Source organism: Rana temporaria, chromosome 2 (assembly GCF_905171775.1).
Source record: "Rana temporaria chromosome 2, aRanTem1.1, whole genome shotgun sequence".
Classification (NCBI taxonomy): Eukaryota; Metazoa; Chordata; class Amphibia; order Anura; family Ranidae; genus Rana; species Rana temporaria.
The window spans coordinates 222,242,258-222,259,477 of record NC_053490.1 but is presented as its reverse complement, the minus strand read 5'-3'; the positions used below and the strand labels follow the sequence as shown (position 1 = coordinate 222,259,477).

The window sequence follows — 17,220 nt, the reverse complement described above, 5'->3', positions numbered from 1 at the left end:
GCAGAGCGGCAAATTCAAAACCCCGGCCAGATAGGACTTAAAAACAGGCCTTTAAGGACTCATTTATAGCCCTGAGACAGGTCTCCTAAGAAGACCTTCCCAACCAGCGGGGCAGCAGGTAGCCAGCAAAGAAATGACCTAGACAGGGGGATCCAGTGATGGGGGAAAAGTTAGATCATCCAGACATAACAGACATAGTGACCATGGTGCCAATGCAGAGCACACTCAGGCAAACCCCCCATAGATCTCCCCTGGAGAGCCCACTGTCGGACCAAGTCCCGCAGGCTCTCCACTTACCTGCTCCATGCTGCAGGACGTTTGCCAAGCAACAACAGTCCAATCTTCTCCCATCTCCGTGGGTAAAGTAGTAGACCATCAGGTACTGGGGTCCTGGAAGGAACCGACTGACCTGGACCTATATAGCACCCTGGCAAACAGGATACTTTTGGCCTTGGAAAAGCTCTAAGTCCTGGGCCCAGGGTCCAGCCCTCTTAGAGAGGGCATTATAGGCAAAAAACCCACGGTTTGGGGCCCGGGTACTGTCCACTTTGGCACTGAGGCACTTTGGACAGATCCGGTTAGCCCGCCTTAATCCCAAGGATATGGAGGCAAAGCTATTCCATGACCAACACCTAAGACACTGGCGAAAAAACTGAGGTACTCCTCCTATGGGAGGGGGTTATATAGGGAGGGGACTTCCTGTTTGAGATTGCCAGTGTCCATCACCTGAAGGTACTCCATATAACCCACATAGTAATGAATATGCCGCTCTGTGTCCCGTGATGTACGAGAAAGAAATTGCCTTATGTCATAAACGGCGCTTGGCTACCAGCACTCAACCACTCAAAATCGATTAGGACACAGATGATATTATTATTATATGTAAATAAACATAACCTGCAATCAACAATGATAATCACGGACATGATTAAGGCCCTTCTGGGGCCGAAACGTGTTGGATTTTTTGACTGTTCACATGCAATAATAAAACAATGTTTTGGCCGACTTCCGTGGCATCAGCCTTTCTCCCTTTTTTGCAAAAATATTTCTGATTTGTCTCTATACCGTAACAAATCTTTACTTTTTGAGTTCAGTTAAAATGTATAGACTAAAACAGAAAAGGGAAATTAAAGCGGGGGTTCACCCTATGAACGAAAAAAAAAATTTTTTTTTTTATTGTACCATAAAATCAGGCATTGTAGCGCGAGCTACAGTATGCCTGTCCCGATTTTTTTACCCCCGTACTCACCTTGTACTCGTACATCGAAGATACCAGGGAATGGGTGTGCCTATGGAGACGGAGGATGATTGACGGCCGGCTCTGGCGCCTCACGCTTCTCCGGAAATAGCCGAAATAGGCTTGGCTCTTCACGGCGCAGGCGCCGTGAAGAGCCGAGACCTACTCCGGCTGTCTTCGGGGAGAGTGACGTGCCAGGGCCGGCCGTCAATCATCCTCCCTCTCCCTAGGCACACCCATTCCCCGCGGGAGCCGAAATCTTTATCGTACAGGTACACAGTGAGTACGGGGGTAAAAAAATCGGGACAGGCATACTGTAGCTCGCGCTACAATGCCTGTCTCGATGGAAAAATGATGCAAGTGAGGGTGAACTACCGCTTTAAGACCAAAGTGGTTACAGTGCTCTTCCTTACGGATTGGAGTTGCCGACATTCCCCCAATTTACAAATGACAACAGCAAGGCAGTCTGAATTTAAAAAACAATAAAATTCATTATGTATACCCCTTTCCTTTACTTTCTATGCAGTGTGCTTGGACTGTCCCCCCTGTGGATGGGACACCACAGTAATTGGTGGCCAGCTGCTTCTGCCTTATTCTGTGCAGGTCCGGTGAAGTCTGCGCCTGTCCTCACGTATGCGCGATACTAGTTTGCTATTCTTCAACAAACAGATCCCATACGACACACACACACACACACACACACACACACACACACACACACACACACACAAAGTCAGGCTAGATCTCCCTGGAAGGTACTGGTAATGTAGCCTTTTTAAGGGGCTGCTGTGAGACCATGGCTACATCACCAGTACCCTTTAGGGAAACCGGGAAGTGAAATTAACTCAAATGTAAGTTCTATTATAAATCTTAATTTCTACATCTAAATAGAGGAGGTTATGAAATGAGCATCCACAGATGCATGCAGCAGGACATTATGGCCCGGATTCACGTAGAACCGCGTATCTTTGTGCGGGCGTAACCTATCCTTTTTACGTTACGCCTCCGCAACTTTGACAGGCAAGTGCCGCATTCTCAAACCAAAGTTGCGGCGGCGTAGCGTAAATAGGCCGGCGTAAGCCCGCCCAATTCAAATGTGGTAGGTGTGGGTGTGTGTTATGTAAATTTAATGTGACCCCACGTAAATGACGCTTTTTACGAACGGCGCACGCGCCGTCCGTGAAAGTATCCCAGTGCGCATGCTCCAAATTAACCCGCAAGAAGCCAATGCTTTCGACGTGAATGTAAATGACGCCCAGCCCTATTCGCGAACGACTTACGCCAAACGACTTAAAATGTTCAAAATTCAACGTGGGAACGACGTCCATACTTAACATTGGTACGCCTCATATAGCAGGGGTAACTTTACGCCGGGAAAAGCCTAACATAAACCGCGTATCTGTACTGCGTCGGCCGGGCGTACGTTCGTGAATTCGCGTATCTAGCTGATTTACATTTTTCTAGGCGTAAATCAGCGTACACGCCCCTAGCGGCCAGCGTAAATATGCAGTTAAGATACGACGGCGTAAGAGACTTACGCCGGTCGGATCTAATACAAATCTATGCGTAACTGATTCTAAGAATCAGGCGCATAGATACGACGGCTCGGACTCAGAGTTACGACGGCGTATCTGGAGATACGCCGGCGTAACTCGTACGAGAATCCGGGCCTATGAGTTCAGGAGGGGAAATGTGCAATCTATTAACCGTGATACTTAAAATTCTACTTTCACTTTGTCATGGTCACTAAGAGCATGCTCCAATGATACCACACCCCCAACATATACATTGATCTTTCCCCTGTGGGACCCCACCCCCAAAAAACGATTTTGTCTTTCCCCAATGAGATCCCACCTCCATCACACAAACATGGAGGAGGGATTAAGGATACAGGGGAAGGAAAAAACAGTCTTCATTTTCCACTTATTTTAATATGTTCAGTTGCTTCCTGGTTTCTGGCCTAGGCCAAAATGATGTCATACATCCCAGGAGTCTCTATGGGCATTTTTTTTTTCTTTCATCTGTAGAAGGGGGGGGGGGGGTTGTGTCTTGAAAGGGTGTTTTTCAAAGTGATTCCTTAACAAAATACAGACATGGGTGGATGGGCAAGTTTGCATTGAAATTAAAACTTATACTCCATGACACAGTCCCTACTATAAATACCCTTTTTCAGTTTTGGTGTCCCCTTTTTAAATCTCCACTGTCACCAATTCCACTACTTCTGCTTAATTTTCAGTATCCTCTGCACAACCTTCACCATAGGTTTGCACAGCCTACTGCATTAGGGTGTGCACCCCAAAGCTAAAAAAACACACACGACTTTCTCTGCAGCCTCAGCAGCACTGGACAGTGAATGAATGGGAAGTGCTCTGTGCTCAGCGGCTTCCTGTTCATTCACAAACAAAAGCATAGTAAACACTCAAAGTTTACTATGCTTCAGTCATGATTGAACACATCAAATGTGTTCATTTAGAAAAGGAAGGGGCCAGTAATTGACATATTGATTAGCCCTTTCCCCTGCTCTCCACCCTGAATAATCCCCCACAGCAGCCAGGGGGAGAAAAGGGGAGGGAAGCCAGCAGCACTGCGGTGGGGGAGGGCGCAACACGTGGGGGGATGCCCGAGCAGTAGGGGGAAACTGCACCATACAGAGTGATTAGGGTGTGCCCAGGCACATCCCTGTTATCCACAGTGCTCCAGACACACTCCCTACCATCTACACTGCCCTGGAATCACCCGTTTTAAATGTAATGGGCCCATTTCCAAGCCACCAATTTTGACCTCTATTCCTCTCCTGTATATCCTTCTGTGCATTGCTTTTACATTGCTGCTTTACAACTAGACTAGTTTATATCAGAACTGTCAGCCTCCCTACCATATTTTCTGGACAAATTCTATAAAGAACAACAAATAGACTAACACATGACTATTAGCAGAATCGAAATGGAGAAATTTTACAGATTGTTAAAGCGGAGTTCCGGCCACAATTTCACTTTTTAAATATAAATACCCCTGCAATACACAAGCTTAATCTATAGTAAAGTTAGTCTGTAAACGAAGGTCCATTTTGTTAGGTTGTTACAGCATTTAGACACTTTATAAAATAGAAATTGACTGGGGCCATCTTAAGTGTGGGCATCATGAAGCCAGACTGTATGACTTCCTGGATTTCAGCCTTGCAGATCTCGCACATGCTCAGTGCTGCACAAGCAGTGTAATAGGTTTCAGATCAGGTTTCAGCACCAGTACTGTCCAAGTCACATGATTCTTCGAGACTGGGGAGTGCACAGACTCCTGGAAAGTTACACCCACTACATTCCCAGGAGTCTGTGCGGTGTAGGTTAGGAAGCTTAAGCACCTAGGTGCAGGAAGTGGGAAGATTAACTATTCTGCCTAGCAACAACACTTTGAAGGCATCTAAAAAAAAAAAAAAAAAAAATTCTTAAAAGGACTAATGACATTTTTTTAAAACTACTGATGTAATGTTATATTTATGGGTGGAACTCCACTTTAAATCTACAAAGCACTGACAATTTTCTGATCTTCCAAAGTCAGGCAAAGAGTCATGCTTTTCATTGTTTACATTAATATAAGAAATCACTTTTTAAGTAGAAAGGACTTGTTTAATGATTGACATATGTGTCCGCTACCTATGTTAAAAAGGTTGTAAAAACAAATGGCAGGTTGATAATTTACTTAGCTTAGTCATCTAAATTCAAACCTTTGCACTTCACGTACTGATATTTTTCACTGAAGTGATCTGATTGACCATAAACAATGTACTGGTACGTTACTTCTTAAGAACAATAAAAAGGCTTGAAAATCCACATTAGTATGGGATGGAGGCAGAAGATTCTTTACATATCTGGCACAAAAAGAGCATTCTATTGCTGCATTTCTATTCACACGGCATTGGCTGCACTGAATACAGCTGTTGTCTGTATGAGCCTCCAAAGCAGGACGGTCAGCATATTACGATCACAGGATTCTCTGCAGTTTGTGTGTACAGGCTGTGTCCTCCTATGCCTGGCCCACTGGTCATAGAATTCTGCAGAGAAGACCTCCTAATCGGAAGTCTCTGAAACAAAAGCTGCCAACTCCAACCATAGCCTCCCTATAAAGCGCTTGTTACCCCCAGGCCCGTCGCTACAGGACAGGCAAAACAAACAATTGCTTGGGGCCGCGAGCTGGCCTGGGGCCCCCAACTTCCCCTTCCCAGGATGTAGCCAAGCTCCTCTTCCTTCCACCTGGAGTCCTGTCAGTCCGGACGGGTACCGCGCGTGGTACAGGAGATTCAGTTTCCTGTTCCCGGTCGGACGGACAGGAAGTGCACTGCATCTGATAGGGGACTGGAGAAGAGGCAGGGGGAAGAGGAGCTAGGCCACGCTACAGCGGCAGCCTACAGGGAAGAAGGGGAGGTAAGAATAGAATTTTTTTTTAGTGTAGCGCCAACGTAGGCTTTGCATGCAGGGGGGGGGGGTGCTTGGGGGCCCCCCCATTTTGCTTGGGGCCCCCAAATTCCTTCAAATGGCCCTGGTTACCCCAACATTTCTTATGCCTGATATGTGTCTGCTGTACCATGTACTTGTATGAGAAAGCATCCTGTTCTCTTTGTATTGCTTCCTTAGTGTGAAATCACTGGTGTTCCTGTCACAGTAAGCAGGAGAGCACAGGAGAGCACACCGTGGTCAGTTCTCTAGCTATGCTGGGAACGCATTGTCACCTCCAGATCAGACTTGTCCTGACACTCTGCCCCCCCCCCCCTCACAGCCATTCACTGGGAAGCGTGCTGCTGCTTCTCCCCCCAGCTCTTATGCAGCTGAGAACAAAAGGCATGTGATTATTATTATTTTTTAAAAGGGAAAAGGTGTTTAGATTTTTTTTTTTAAATATATTATATTATATTATATTATATATATATATATATATATATATATATATATATATATATATATATATATATATATATATATATATATATATATAATGTTCTGCCTTTCATTTCTATTTTAAACTACCAGTAAATGGGAAATATGAAAGAGTGTGGGCAAGTTGGATAGAGAACCCCATGACGGCTTCAGGATTAAGAGGGTAGGAAGATAGGGTAACCACACCATAGAATAAAAGGGGAGAAATTAGTGTATAAATGTTTTTCTGTGTTGATGAAATGAATGCCAGTGGAATTTTATAAATGTAAGTGTGAAATGTATATTTTTATATGGGGGAAAAAAATAATAATTATAAAGCGATATTGAAAAAAAAACAAAAAAGAAAAAAAACTAAATGGGTAGTTTTACAAGGCGATCGTTTAAAAATCGCTTTAAGATAACAAACAGTATTTGTATATATTTATATATATATATATATATATATATATATATATATATATATATATATATACATACACACATATTTTTTTATATATATATATATATATATATATATATATATATATATATATATATATATATATATATATATATATATATATATATATATATATATATATATATATATATATATATATATATATATATATATATATATATATATATATATATATATATATATATATATATATATATATATATATATATATATATATATATATATATATATATATATATAAAAAAAAAAAAATAAGGGAGACTGATTGTTTAAGACGACAATTCAGATAACGAAGCCCAAACTGTTATATCATTGAGGTGTACAGACCTACTACTAACAAAACCAAACTTCATCATATGTTTTCATTGTAGGTTCAGACAGAAGTTTGTGTAGATTTGGCTATGCCAACAGCACCATGGGTTATGGAAACATGCTTTGTAGTTTGCATTTAGCTCTTTTACTTTTTTTTTTTAATTACATATAAAAGTCCTCTACAATAATGGGATGACGTTGATAGCAGTGAGGAGGTCTATCTATGTGGACAGCTACCCCAGATGCCTGCATACTTAGATGTGCCTCTTTTAATCATCAACCAATGCGAGTTGCTAAATGTTGTAGTAACCACACTGCTACACTTAGAGGCGCCTCTCTTCTCTTTTAGAGAGGCACCTTTACTCAGTTGTGACATGGCGTTACTCTTATATCAAGACATCGCTTGTATATCAAGTCAAAATGTATTAAAAAATGTAGCTTATCTTGCAAAACGCTCTCAAACCAAGGTTTTACTGTACTTCCTTTTTGGGCCTCCGTTTGCCCTAATTCTGTGGTGTATGTTACACATTACAAACCCCGACCACCAAATTAATCAGGTAAGTGCTTTTCTGCAAGCAGAAAGGTGGAAGGGCCATCTATCTACCTGCATCCTTTTTCTAGAGTTCCCTTCTAGCTCTTGGAAAGCAGCCACAAGTTTGAAGCAAAGCTTAAGGCTGCGTACACACGGTCGAACATGTCCGCTGAAACTGGTCTGCGACCAGTTTCCACGGACATGTCCGACCGTGTGTACGGCCTAGCGGACAGATTTCCAGCGGACAAAAGTTTCTTAGCAAGCTAAGAAACTTGTCCGCTGGTTATGACGTGTAACCAGCGTCCCGAAATCCCGCGCATGCGTCGAATTGATTCGATACATGCGTGGAAGCATTGCACTTCCGTGTTTGAGAACGTCAGTGTCTTCTACGTCACCGCGTTCTCTGTCCGCGGGGATTTTGGTCTGATGGTGTGTACACACATCAGACCAAAAGCTCCCAGGAGACATGTCCGATGAAAACGGTCCGCGGACCGCTTTCATCGGACATGTCTCCTCGTGTGTACGGGGCCTTAGAGTGTTTTTCTCTTGGACTTAACATTACACTTTAATTGCATTTTAATTGGACCTTTAGTGATTTTGTACTTTAGCTAAATGGTCTTAACCCTTTATGCGCCATTAAATACCCTTTCACTCTTGAATGCTTTCCTGCACCTTCTGAACCTGATGCTCTCTGGCTATAAACTGCTTACAAGGGGCTATAAATGGTAATGTAAGCTTTCTTTCAAATAGACATTGCACGGCTTGCTTTACCATTCAGCCAATTTCAGTTTTCCTTATCCCTTAGAAAGTAGAAAATCACCTGTAAAATGCTCATAGACTCACCAATAGCATTATATAGGGGTTCTCCGGTTGTTTTGTCCCACACAACAGTTGTTTCTCTCTGATTACTTACGCCAATTGCTAGAAAACAAAATAAAAAATAAATAAAAAAACACAAAAGCAAGGCTTTGCAATAACAACTCCCAGTGTGATACGTCCTTAACCTCATGGCCTATCTCGCTTTGCAACAACAGAATATAAAAACACACTATACACACTCTAAATTTGAATACAATACTTTCGTTTCAAATAATGGATCCTCTGTATTAAAAGTCAGTAGTCAATCCAAGACATTAATGTAAACAGATGGAGTTTGCACAGGCAAACCTGCCCCTTAATTTATCCACTGCTTTATACTGTATGTTCCAACTAGGAGAATCTTAAAAATATAGTTATACAGGGGAGCCTTGGTGAGGTGGTTGGGATTGCACATGTATTTGCAAATGTGTGCAACTAAATGAATTTTTAGCAAAAATGGAAAAAACGAAGACTGGACAGCCGCACTCCAAAATCACTTAAAAAAGAGATGTCTTTTATTTTTCAACTGTACATACAGTCACTGCAAACCAACAACATACAGTATGGCCGACGCGTTTCGCACTGGCAGTCAGTGCTTAGTCAGGATCGTTTTATTTAAAAAAAATTATGTGCAGACTAGGTGAGCTGGGATTTTTTTGTCTGCTTGTGATGTGCACATTGCATACCATCTCATTTATATATATTTTTTACTTACCTTTGATGTTGGTGATTTCTATGCTTAGCTGAGCTAGTTTTTCACAGGTTTTTTCTACACATTCATACACAGACTGCAAAATCTCCTTTGGATCCTGCTCCACCCATCTGCAAAGAGGAAACATAAATACTAATTGCAATACAAACAGACTATGTGTTTAAAAATACATTTAAGCATTTTCTCTTAACCACTTCAGCCACAGAACATTAGGCTTCCAAATGACTGGGACACTTTTAGCAATTCGGCACTGCATCGCTTAAAGAGGACAAAAAAATTCTGTAAAAAAAAAAACCTGCAAGAAAAAGGCATAATGAGCTAGTATGCATAGCCCCCGAAGCACTCCTCGTTCCCCTCCGCTATGTCCCCTCGGAGCGTCTTCCTTGTATCACCGCAACGGCGCTGTGACTGGCTGGAGCGGCGATGACTTCACTCCCGCGCACGTGTGTGTTTTCGGCATTATCCCATTGATAAAACCGGCACGCTCAGTGTGGCTACGGCACGCATGTACCGTAGACATCGGTGCAGAGTTTTCTGCAAATATCTCCTTAACCGTGTAGGTTAAGGAGATATTTCTTGCACCTACAGGTAAGCCTTAATATAGGCTTACCTGTAGATGCAAGTTGTCTGGTTGGGTTTACAACCACTTTAAACTGTCAAAATTGACGTCCTTTTTCCCCACAAATAGAGCTTTCTTTTGGTGGTATTTGATCACCTGTGTGGTTTTTATTTTTTGCGCTATAAACAAAAATAGAGCGACAATTTGGAAAAAAAAGCTATATTTTGTACTTGTTGCCATTATAAATATCCCCATTTTTTTTTTTAAAGAAAGCTATTTTTTTCTCAGTTTAGGCCGATATGTATTCTTCTACATATTTTTGGTTAAAAAAAAAATGCAAAAGGCGTATATTGATTGGTTTGCGCAAACGTTATATTATCTATAAAATAGGGGATAGCGTTATGGCATTTTTATTATAATATTTTTTTTATTACTTGTTATGGATGCGATTTTTATCGTGACTGACATTATGGCGGTCACATCGGACACTTCTGACGCTATTTTGGGACCATTCACATTTATACATCGATCAGCGCTATAAAAATGCACTGATTACTGTATAAATGTGACTGGCAGGGAAGGGGTTAACCAGTAGGGGGCGGGGATTCTAACTGTTAGGGGGTGTTGCTTACTGGGACATGTCACTGATCGCTGCTCCCGATGAGAGGGAGCAGACGATCAGTGTTGTGTCACTAGGAAGAACAGGGAGATGCCTTGTTTACAAAGGCATCCCCCCCCTTTTGTCAGTATATATATATATATATATATATATATATATATATATATATATATACACACATATATACACACATATATATATATACACATATATACACATATATACACACACACACACACACACAATTGTAAAGGCAGAAGATTTGTAGTAATTTATAGTAATAAGCTTTATAGTTTACAGCTTTATAGTAATAAATCAGTTGGACTTTAACTGTAAGCAAGAAGTCCAAAGTCTGATAACAGAGTTCTACTGAATCATAAAAAAAAAAATAAAGAAAAAAAAGGTCATAAAATTAATCCTTGAAATAATTTTATCCTGTCTTAGGAGATGTATTGGTTAGGTGTGTATTGTTCGTTTTTTAAAGCACTACAGAAAAAAGTGCTAATCAAAGTGAAATAAAAGGGATAACGTAGGTGCATATATTCCTCAGTAAGCCAGAACACAACATGCATGAAGATTAACAGCCAACTATAAAATATGGCATGAATGAGCAACATGTGACTGACTCACCCTTCTTTTGGAAACTTCTGTTTAATTTCCACTTGATGGTGACTAAGCAGCTCAGCCGTTTTGGCGTTAAAGACCTGTACAATAGAAGATATTGTTTTTCAGTACCACAAGATGTAATGAAGGACATAAAAATTCACAGGGTAAAAATCAATTCTGTGATTTTTCGGTCTCAGATTCTAAAAAAAAACATTGTATTCCTCTCAGTGTGAAAAATCATTGAAGTGTGTATCATTGGGGCGATTGCAACAGACGGTGAGGGGAAATCTCTCCAAAATGAGGGAACACACATTAGTTTTGCAAGGCTTCCCCTCTATTCTTGTTCAGCCAACACAAAATTTCCAGTTTCTTCTTTTGCAATTATGGTCATCAAGACAAAGATAAATTTCCCTACCAGGGACACAGAGCAATACAAACCTGACATGGGGTGTTAACATTTTTTCACCGTTTAAGAAAAAGGTTATAGTTTAGAGCCCAACTGTAGCCAAAATAGTTTTCTTAACTTTAAATGACTCATCAGCTGTCAGTGGGTTCCCCGCTGACAGCTGAATGTAAAAAAGAGCCTTCAATTAAAAGTTTTGGACGCTAAAATTGTATTTTTTAAAACACAGCAAAATCCATACCAGACCCTTATCCAGGCATGCAGCCCGACAGGTCAGGAGGAGGGGGGGGGGGGTAAGTGAGCGCCCCCTCTCCTTTTGAACCATACCAGGCCACATGCCCTCAACATGGGGGATGGGTGCTTTGGGGCAGAAGGAGCTCTGCGCCCCCTCACCCCAAAGCACCTTGTCTCTATGTTGATCGGGACAAGGGCCTCATTCCCACAACCGTGGCTGGTGGTTGTGGGTATCTGCGGGCTGGGAGCTTATCCAAATCTGAAAGCTCCCTTTAAGAAGGGGGTCCCCAGATCCTGCCCCCCCTACCCATTCACCAAAAAAGTGTCACAAAGTAATTGTGACATCACCAACCCATGCACCAGTCCGTGGTGTCACAAGGGGGTGGGACCACCAGATAACGTAAGATATGTCAGACGGTGGAGCCTGCAGTAGGCAGTCAGCCTTCATCGACATCGGGATTGTCTTTTTTTTTTCTCTTTCTTGGGTCCGGCGGGCGGTGCGATTGATGAAGGATTTACATTGGGGGACACATTGCCAACAACTGTGTGTGTGTGTGTGTGTGTTTTTATTACTTTGTGACATTTTGATGAATGGGTAGGGGTACTATGTACCCGATACTTATTCACATGAGGGGGGGGCGAGATCTGGGGGTACCCTTCTTAAAGGGGGCATCCAGATTCCAATATGCCCCCTGTGAGGATAAGACCATTGCCCTCAACATGGGGACAAGGTGCTAAGCCCCAAAGCATGTGGCCTGGTATGATTTGCGAGGCCCCCCTCCCCCTCGCTTGTCCGTCTCCCCCTTTCCTGGCCTGCCAGGTTGCATGCTCAGATAAGGGTCTGGTATGAATTTTGGGGGGGACCCCACATCGTCTTTTTTTCATTTTTATTTTGGCATGAGGTACTCTTTAAAATCCACACCAGAACCAAAGGGCCTGGTATGCACAGGGGGAGGGGGGGCACGCTGGTCTTTTTCCAAAATGTTTAATTGTCGGCTGACAGCTGATGCGTCATCGGTTGTTAAGGATGCGGCCCGCTGCTTAGCAGTCAGCTATTTGTCAAAAAACAGCGTGAGGGTCCCCTCGAATCTCATGCATTTTTTGGACAAATACCTTATGTGTTACAGCCAGCAAAACCCTGGTGGTAAATATTGCTTGCTTTTTTACTCTTGGACTTTTTAGCTAGAGTTTGGCATTAAGGTAAACGTGTAGAGAACCCAGAAAATCCACATTAAGCATACAGTGAATAACACGCACCGTCAGTGGAAAACGCACATAATGCCACCAGTAGGTCAAGAAGAGATGCAAATTGACATTTCTTATGTCAATTATTTCTTATGTGCATAGCCCTGATCCCTTCTGACCCTCTCTATAGGCCAGTGTGGTATTTTTCCATATTATAGGAGTAATACAGAGACTTAAGTGCCTCGATCAGAGGTCAGCAACCAATCAATTGTGATCTACTTGTTGACCGTAGGCAGGTAACAGGTAGATAACGTTCGAGTCTCTGCCCTGCTGACCCTCAAGTGCCCCCCCCCTCCGATTAGCAGAGCAGAGTACAGAATTAACTCAAGCGTCTTATTGCCTGAGCTCTCAAAGCTAGATAGTGGTCAAAAAGAGTCCTAGGTAGCAGAGGCATTTCCCACTCCCGCAGCACACCCTTTGTATGTGTGGTTGCAAGGCAGGGAATGCATCTGCCGCCTAGGATTCACTGTTAGCTTTCACAGCACTCTAGGTTATTCGGCTCTTGTATCACTGTGTGCAGTGGCCTGAACCCATTCAGCTCTCTTCAGGTCATTCTATGGGGCTTTTGGGTGACAACATGTGACGAGAGAAGGGCAAATGGGGGATCAGTGTACCATAACAAGTAAATGTCTCTCAGCTGCTTCCGTGCGCTGCTCTGCATCAAGAAGCCACTTATACACCCTCCTGACCCCCAGTACCAAGGCCTCCTAATGCCTCTAATGTGCCCTACTGACCATCCAGTACGGTGCCTTCCAGACCCCCTATCCCTTCTGGCCCCCTAGTTCCATACCCTCCAGACCCCCCTGTAGTGAACCCTCCTGATCCCCCTAGAATCATGCTCGCCAGACTTGCCGCTTGTAGTATGCCCTCCAGACCCCCAGGATTTTGCCTCCTTAACCCCCCCCCCCAGTACCATGTTCTCTGGACCTCCAAATAACATGCCCACCAGATACCCCAGTACCATTCCCTTCTGAGCCCCCCTGCACCAGGCCCTCCTGAGCCCTCTGTATTGTGCCTTCCTGACCCCCTTTACACTGCCCTGCTACCTCCCTGTTCTCTTCTCTACATCCTACTGATATCTATAAACTGTAATCTATCTTACTGAACTCTGTACACTGGGCTACCTACTACTAACCTCTGTACACTGCCCTACCCACTACTGGCCTCTGGGGGCTTGCCAGTATGCGAAAATTAAAAATACATAAAAAGTGAGGCAACCCGGCGATCTTTGCTCTCTACCATGTTGTCATGGTAGATCTCCACCTCTCAAAGGTTGCCTACCCCTGGACTAAATCCACTCTCATAGGCAAAGTGAAGATTCACATATCTGCCCATATTACCAGACCCCCTGGCCATTTTGTCATACTGTTTTCGCTAGAGGTATTCGCTCTTTATGCACGGTTTCCAACAGAGTTGAATCGATTGCCCAGGTTTGCGACAGGCCTGTCCTGAAAGAAATATACGGCAGATCTCTCCTTTGAAAAAATGCCAGTTTCTTGGCTGTCATAGTGTCCCCTCTGGCTTCAACAGTTTTAGTCCTCGACTTGGAAAAAGTATGCTGCTCAAGCCTTGCTATATGCTTTATCTCAGTCACAGACTTAAAAATTATTTAAGCCAGGCACAGCCATGCCACCAAGACTGCTGCAAGGGCAAAGCAAAAGTGAACCTAGAGCTACTTCAAGGGAGCATTACTAATGCCTTCATCAGTTTATTTTTTGCTCCATGTGGCAATTCCCATCAGGTGAATTACAAGGAAGAAACGTATGGCCACAAATAGATTTGGTTTTCTTAGGCGAACTGCCAAACTGGATATCGTACCTGCACGGATACCATTAGTGAGCCATTATAGCAGACTCTAGGTCATTTAAAAGGCCTGGCTGTTTGCTCCGCAATAGACCAAATACAATAAGCAGGTTGGGCTGGGAGCCCAGATAGCAGCCTACAGGAGAAATACATCATTAAATAGGAAAATAAGCAGATAAACTTACACTGAAATACTCAACCAAAGAAGAAGATTATGGACATATTCCAAGAAGGGATAATTCATAGTAGTGAGATAACAAGCAATATATTTAGAAGTGGCTAATACCAGATAAAATTGCTTCAACTCTTGTAGTTTGCCCTAAAACTGACCAGTGAAATAGCCCATTAACTGGTTATTAGCCATAGGAGCAGAGAATAAAGACACCAAAGGCCCCATACACACAAGAGGATTTATCCGCGCATACGGTCCAGCGGACCGTATCCGCGGAAAAATCCTCTCGAGGATTTGCGCGGATTTCCATGCGATGGAGTGTACTCACCATCGAATCGAAATCCGCGCCGAAATCCTCTGGCGATGACGTGTAAATATGTAAATATGTAAGGCAAATTCATGGTATGGGCAGTCATATTTTTAGGATGCCTACCCCTGCCTCAAAAGCATCTTGTCACCATGTTAGACCCCTTTCACACTGAGGCAGTTTTCAGGCATTTTAGTGCTAAAAATAGCGCCTGTAAAACACCTGAAAACTGCCTCTCATGCCTCCCCAGTGTGAAAGCCCGAGTGCTTTCACACTGGGGCAGTGCGCTTCCAGGGGCCTGAAAAAAAAAACAAAAGGGGTTTCAGCACTGTCATACTTTGAATGGCAATTGCGTGGTCATGCAACACTGTATCTATTTGCAAATTTTCATCACATTTTTTTTTACATACAAATAGAGCTTTTAGTGGTATTTCATTACTGCTGGGCTTTTCATTTTTTGCCAAGTAAATGAAAAAAAGACCAAAACTTTTGAAAAAAAATTAAGTTTGTCTTGGTTATAAAAGTTTTGTAGAGTCCACAAACCATGGGCCAGATTCACAGTCAGCTTACGCCGACGTATCTTCTTATACGCCGCGTAAGTTTGACAATGCGCCGTCGTATCTATGCGCATTATTCTCAAAGCAAGATATGCCTGAATTTCGGCTAGATCCGACCGACGCAAGTCTCCTACGCCGTCGTATCTTGGGTGCATATTTACGCTGGCCGCTAGGGGCGCTTCCGTTGATTTACGCGTCGAATATGTAAATGAGCTAGATACGCCGATTCACGAATGTACTTGCGCCCATCGCAGTAAGCTACGTCGTTTACGTACGTCTGTCATAAAGTTATCCCACCTAAAGCAGGGGTAAGTTAAGGTATGGGCGCGGGAACAACGTCGTATTTTACGTCGTTTACGCAAGTCGTACGTGAATGGGGCTGGGCGTAGGTTACGTCGTACGCATTGAGCCATCATTTCTTAGGGAGTATATGCGACGTGATTCTGAGCATGCGCGCGCATGTGCCGTTCGTTCGGCCATTCATTTACATGGGGTCACGGTTAATTATAATACAACACGCCCGCTACCTTCCAAATTTTAATTAGGCGGGCTTACTCTGGCCCATTTACGCTACGCCGCCGTAACTTAGGGAGCAAGTGCTTTGTGAATACTGCTCTTGCCTCTCTATGTTACGTCGGCGTAGCGCATATGAGATGTGCTACGCCCGCTCAAACATACACCGCTGACTGTGAATCTGGCCCCATGTGTCTGAAACTATTTAAATATATATATATATATATATATATATATATATATATATATATATATATATATATATATATATATATATATATATATATATATATATATATTATATATAAAGATATATATCAGATAAAATCGGTCAATTATATGTACAGCCTTTTTAATTTCTTGAGACCTGAAATGCCAGGACAGTACAAATGACCCATTTTTGGAAAGTAGACAGTCCAAAAAAAAATCAAAAAATGGTGAGTTTTTTTAAGTTGTAATTTTTTGTCAGGCGTGGCGTCATAACATCACACCTGGCCTCCGAAAGATCATAGAGGTGTCCGGGGGCCATCTGGCCCGCAGGATTCTCTATAGTAAACTTCAGGCATGGATCGATACCTTCTCCCTCTTGCCGATCGTACGGGCGAGCCGAGAGAAGCACCAGAGGGCGGCAGGACATCACCTTCCGCTGCCTGTAAGAACGATCAAGCGGCTATGATTGTTCTTACGGGCGGCGGGACATCCCCTTCCGCTGCCTGTAAGAACGATCAAGCGGCTATGATTGTTCTTACGGTGCAGGGAATCGCTGGCTCTAAAAGACGATATCTGAATGAGGCCTGTAACTGCAGGCATCATTCAGATATACCCACTCAAAGTCAACAACGTCGTTGGGCGGGAAGTGGTTAATGGACCAAAAATGCAGCAAGATTAACACCGGAAGCGCAAGGGAGTGAAGACATATATAGAAATTTAAAAGGGATGCATTTTTCTTGTGCTTTTCTTGCATTAAATGTGTTTAAGCCCAGTGTGCATGGATCGTGCAAGGGGAATTTATGTGGAAAAAAAAAAAAAAAAGTGCTTATATAGAGCATTTTAATTTACAAAGTTTTGACGAGTTTAGGAGAGTTTTATGTTTTTTCTGCCAGAAAGCTCCAATCAGGAAGGTTTTTTTTCTCCTGCCTCTAAACATTAAGCTTAAAAATATG

General features: G+C 42.9%; 1 protein-coding gene across 4 annotated transcripts in view; it reads right to left on the bottom strand.

Moving 5' to 3' along the window:
- The window catches only part of GK (glycerol kinase), a 133,963-nt gene that overhangs the window by 93,036 nt on the left and 23,707 nt on the right, over positions 1 to 17,220 (bottom strand). For all 4 annotated transcript variants that reach the window (XM_040336491.1, XM_040336489.1, XM_040336493.1 and 1 more), the window contains exons 2-4: positions 10,848 to 10,921; positions 9,043 to 9,149; positions 8,313 to 8,390 (exon numbers count right to left, since the gene is read on the bottom strand). In XM_040336491.1, coding sequence (XP_040192425.1) covers positions 8,313 to 8,390; positions 9,043 to 9,149; positions 10,848 to 10,921 — 259 coding nt within the window. The remainder of the gene's footprint in view (positions 1 to 8,312; positions 8,391 to 9,042; positions 9,150 to 10,847; positions 10,922 to 17,220) is intronic.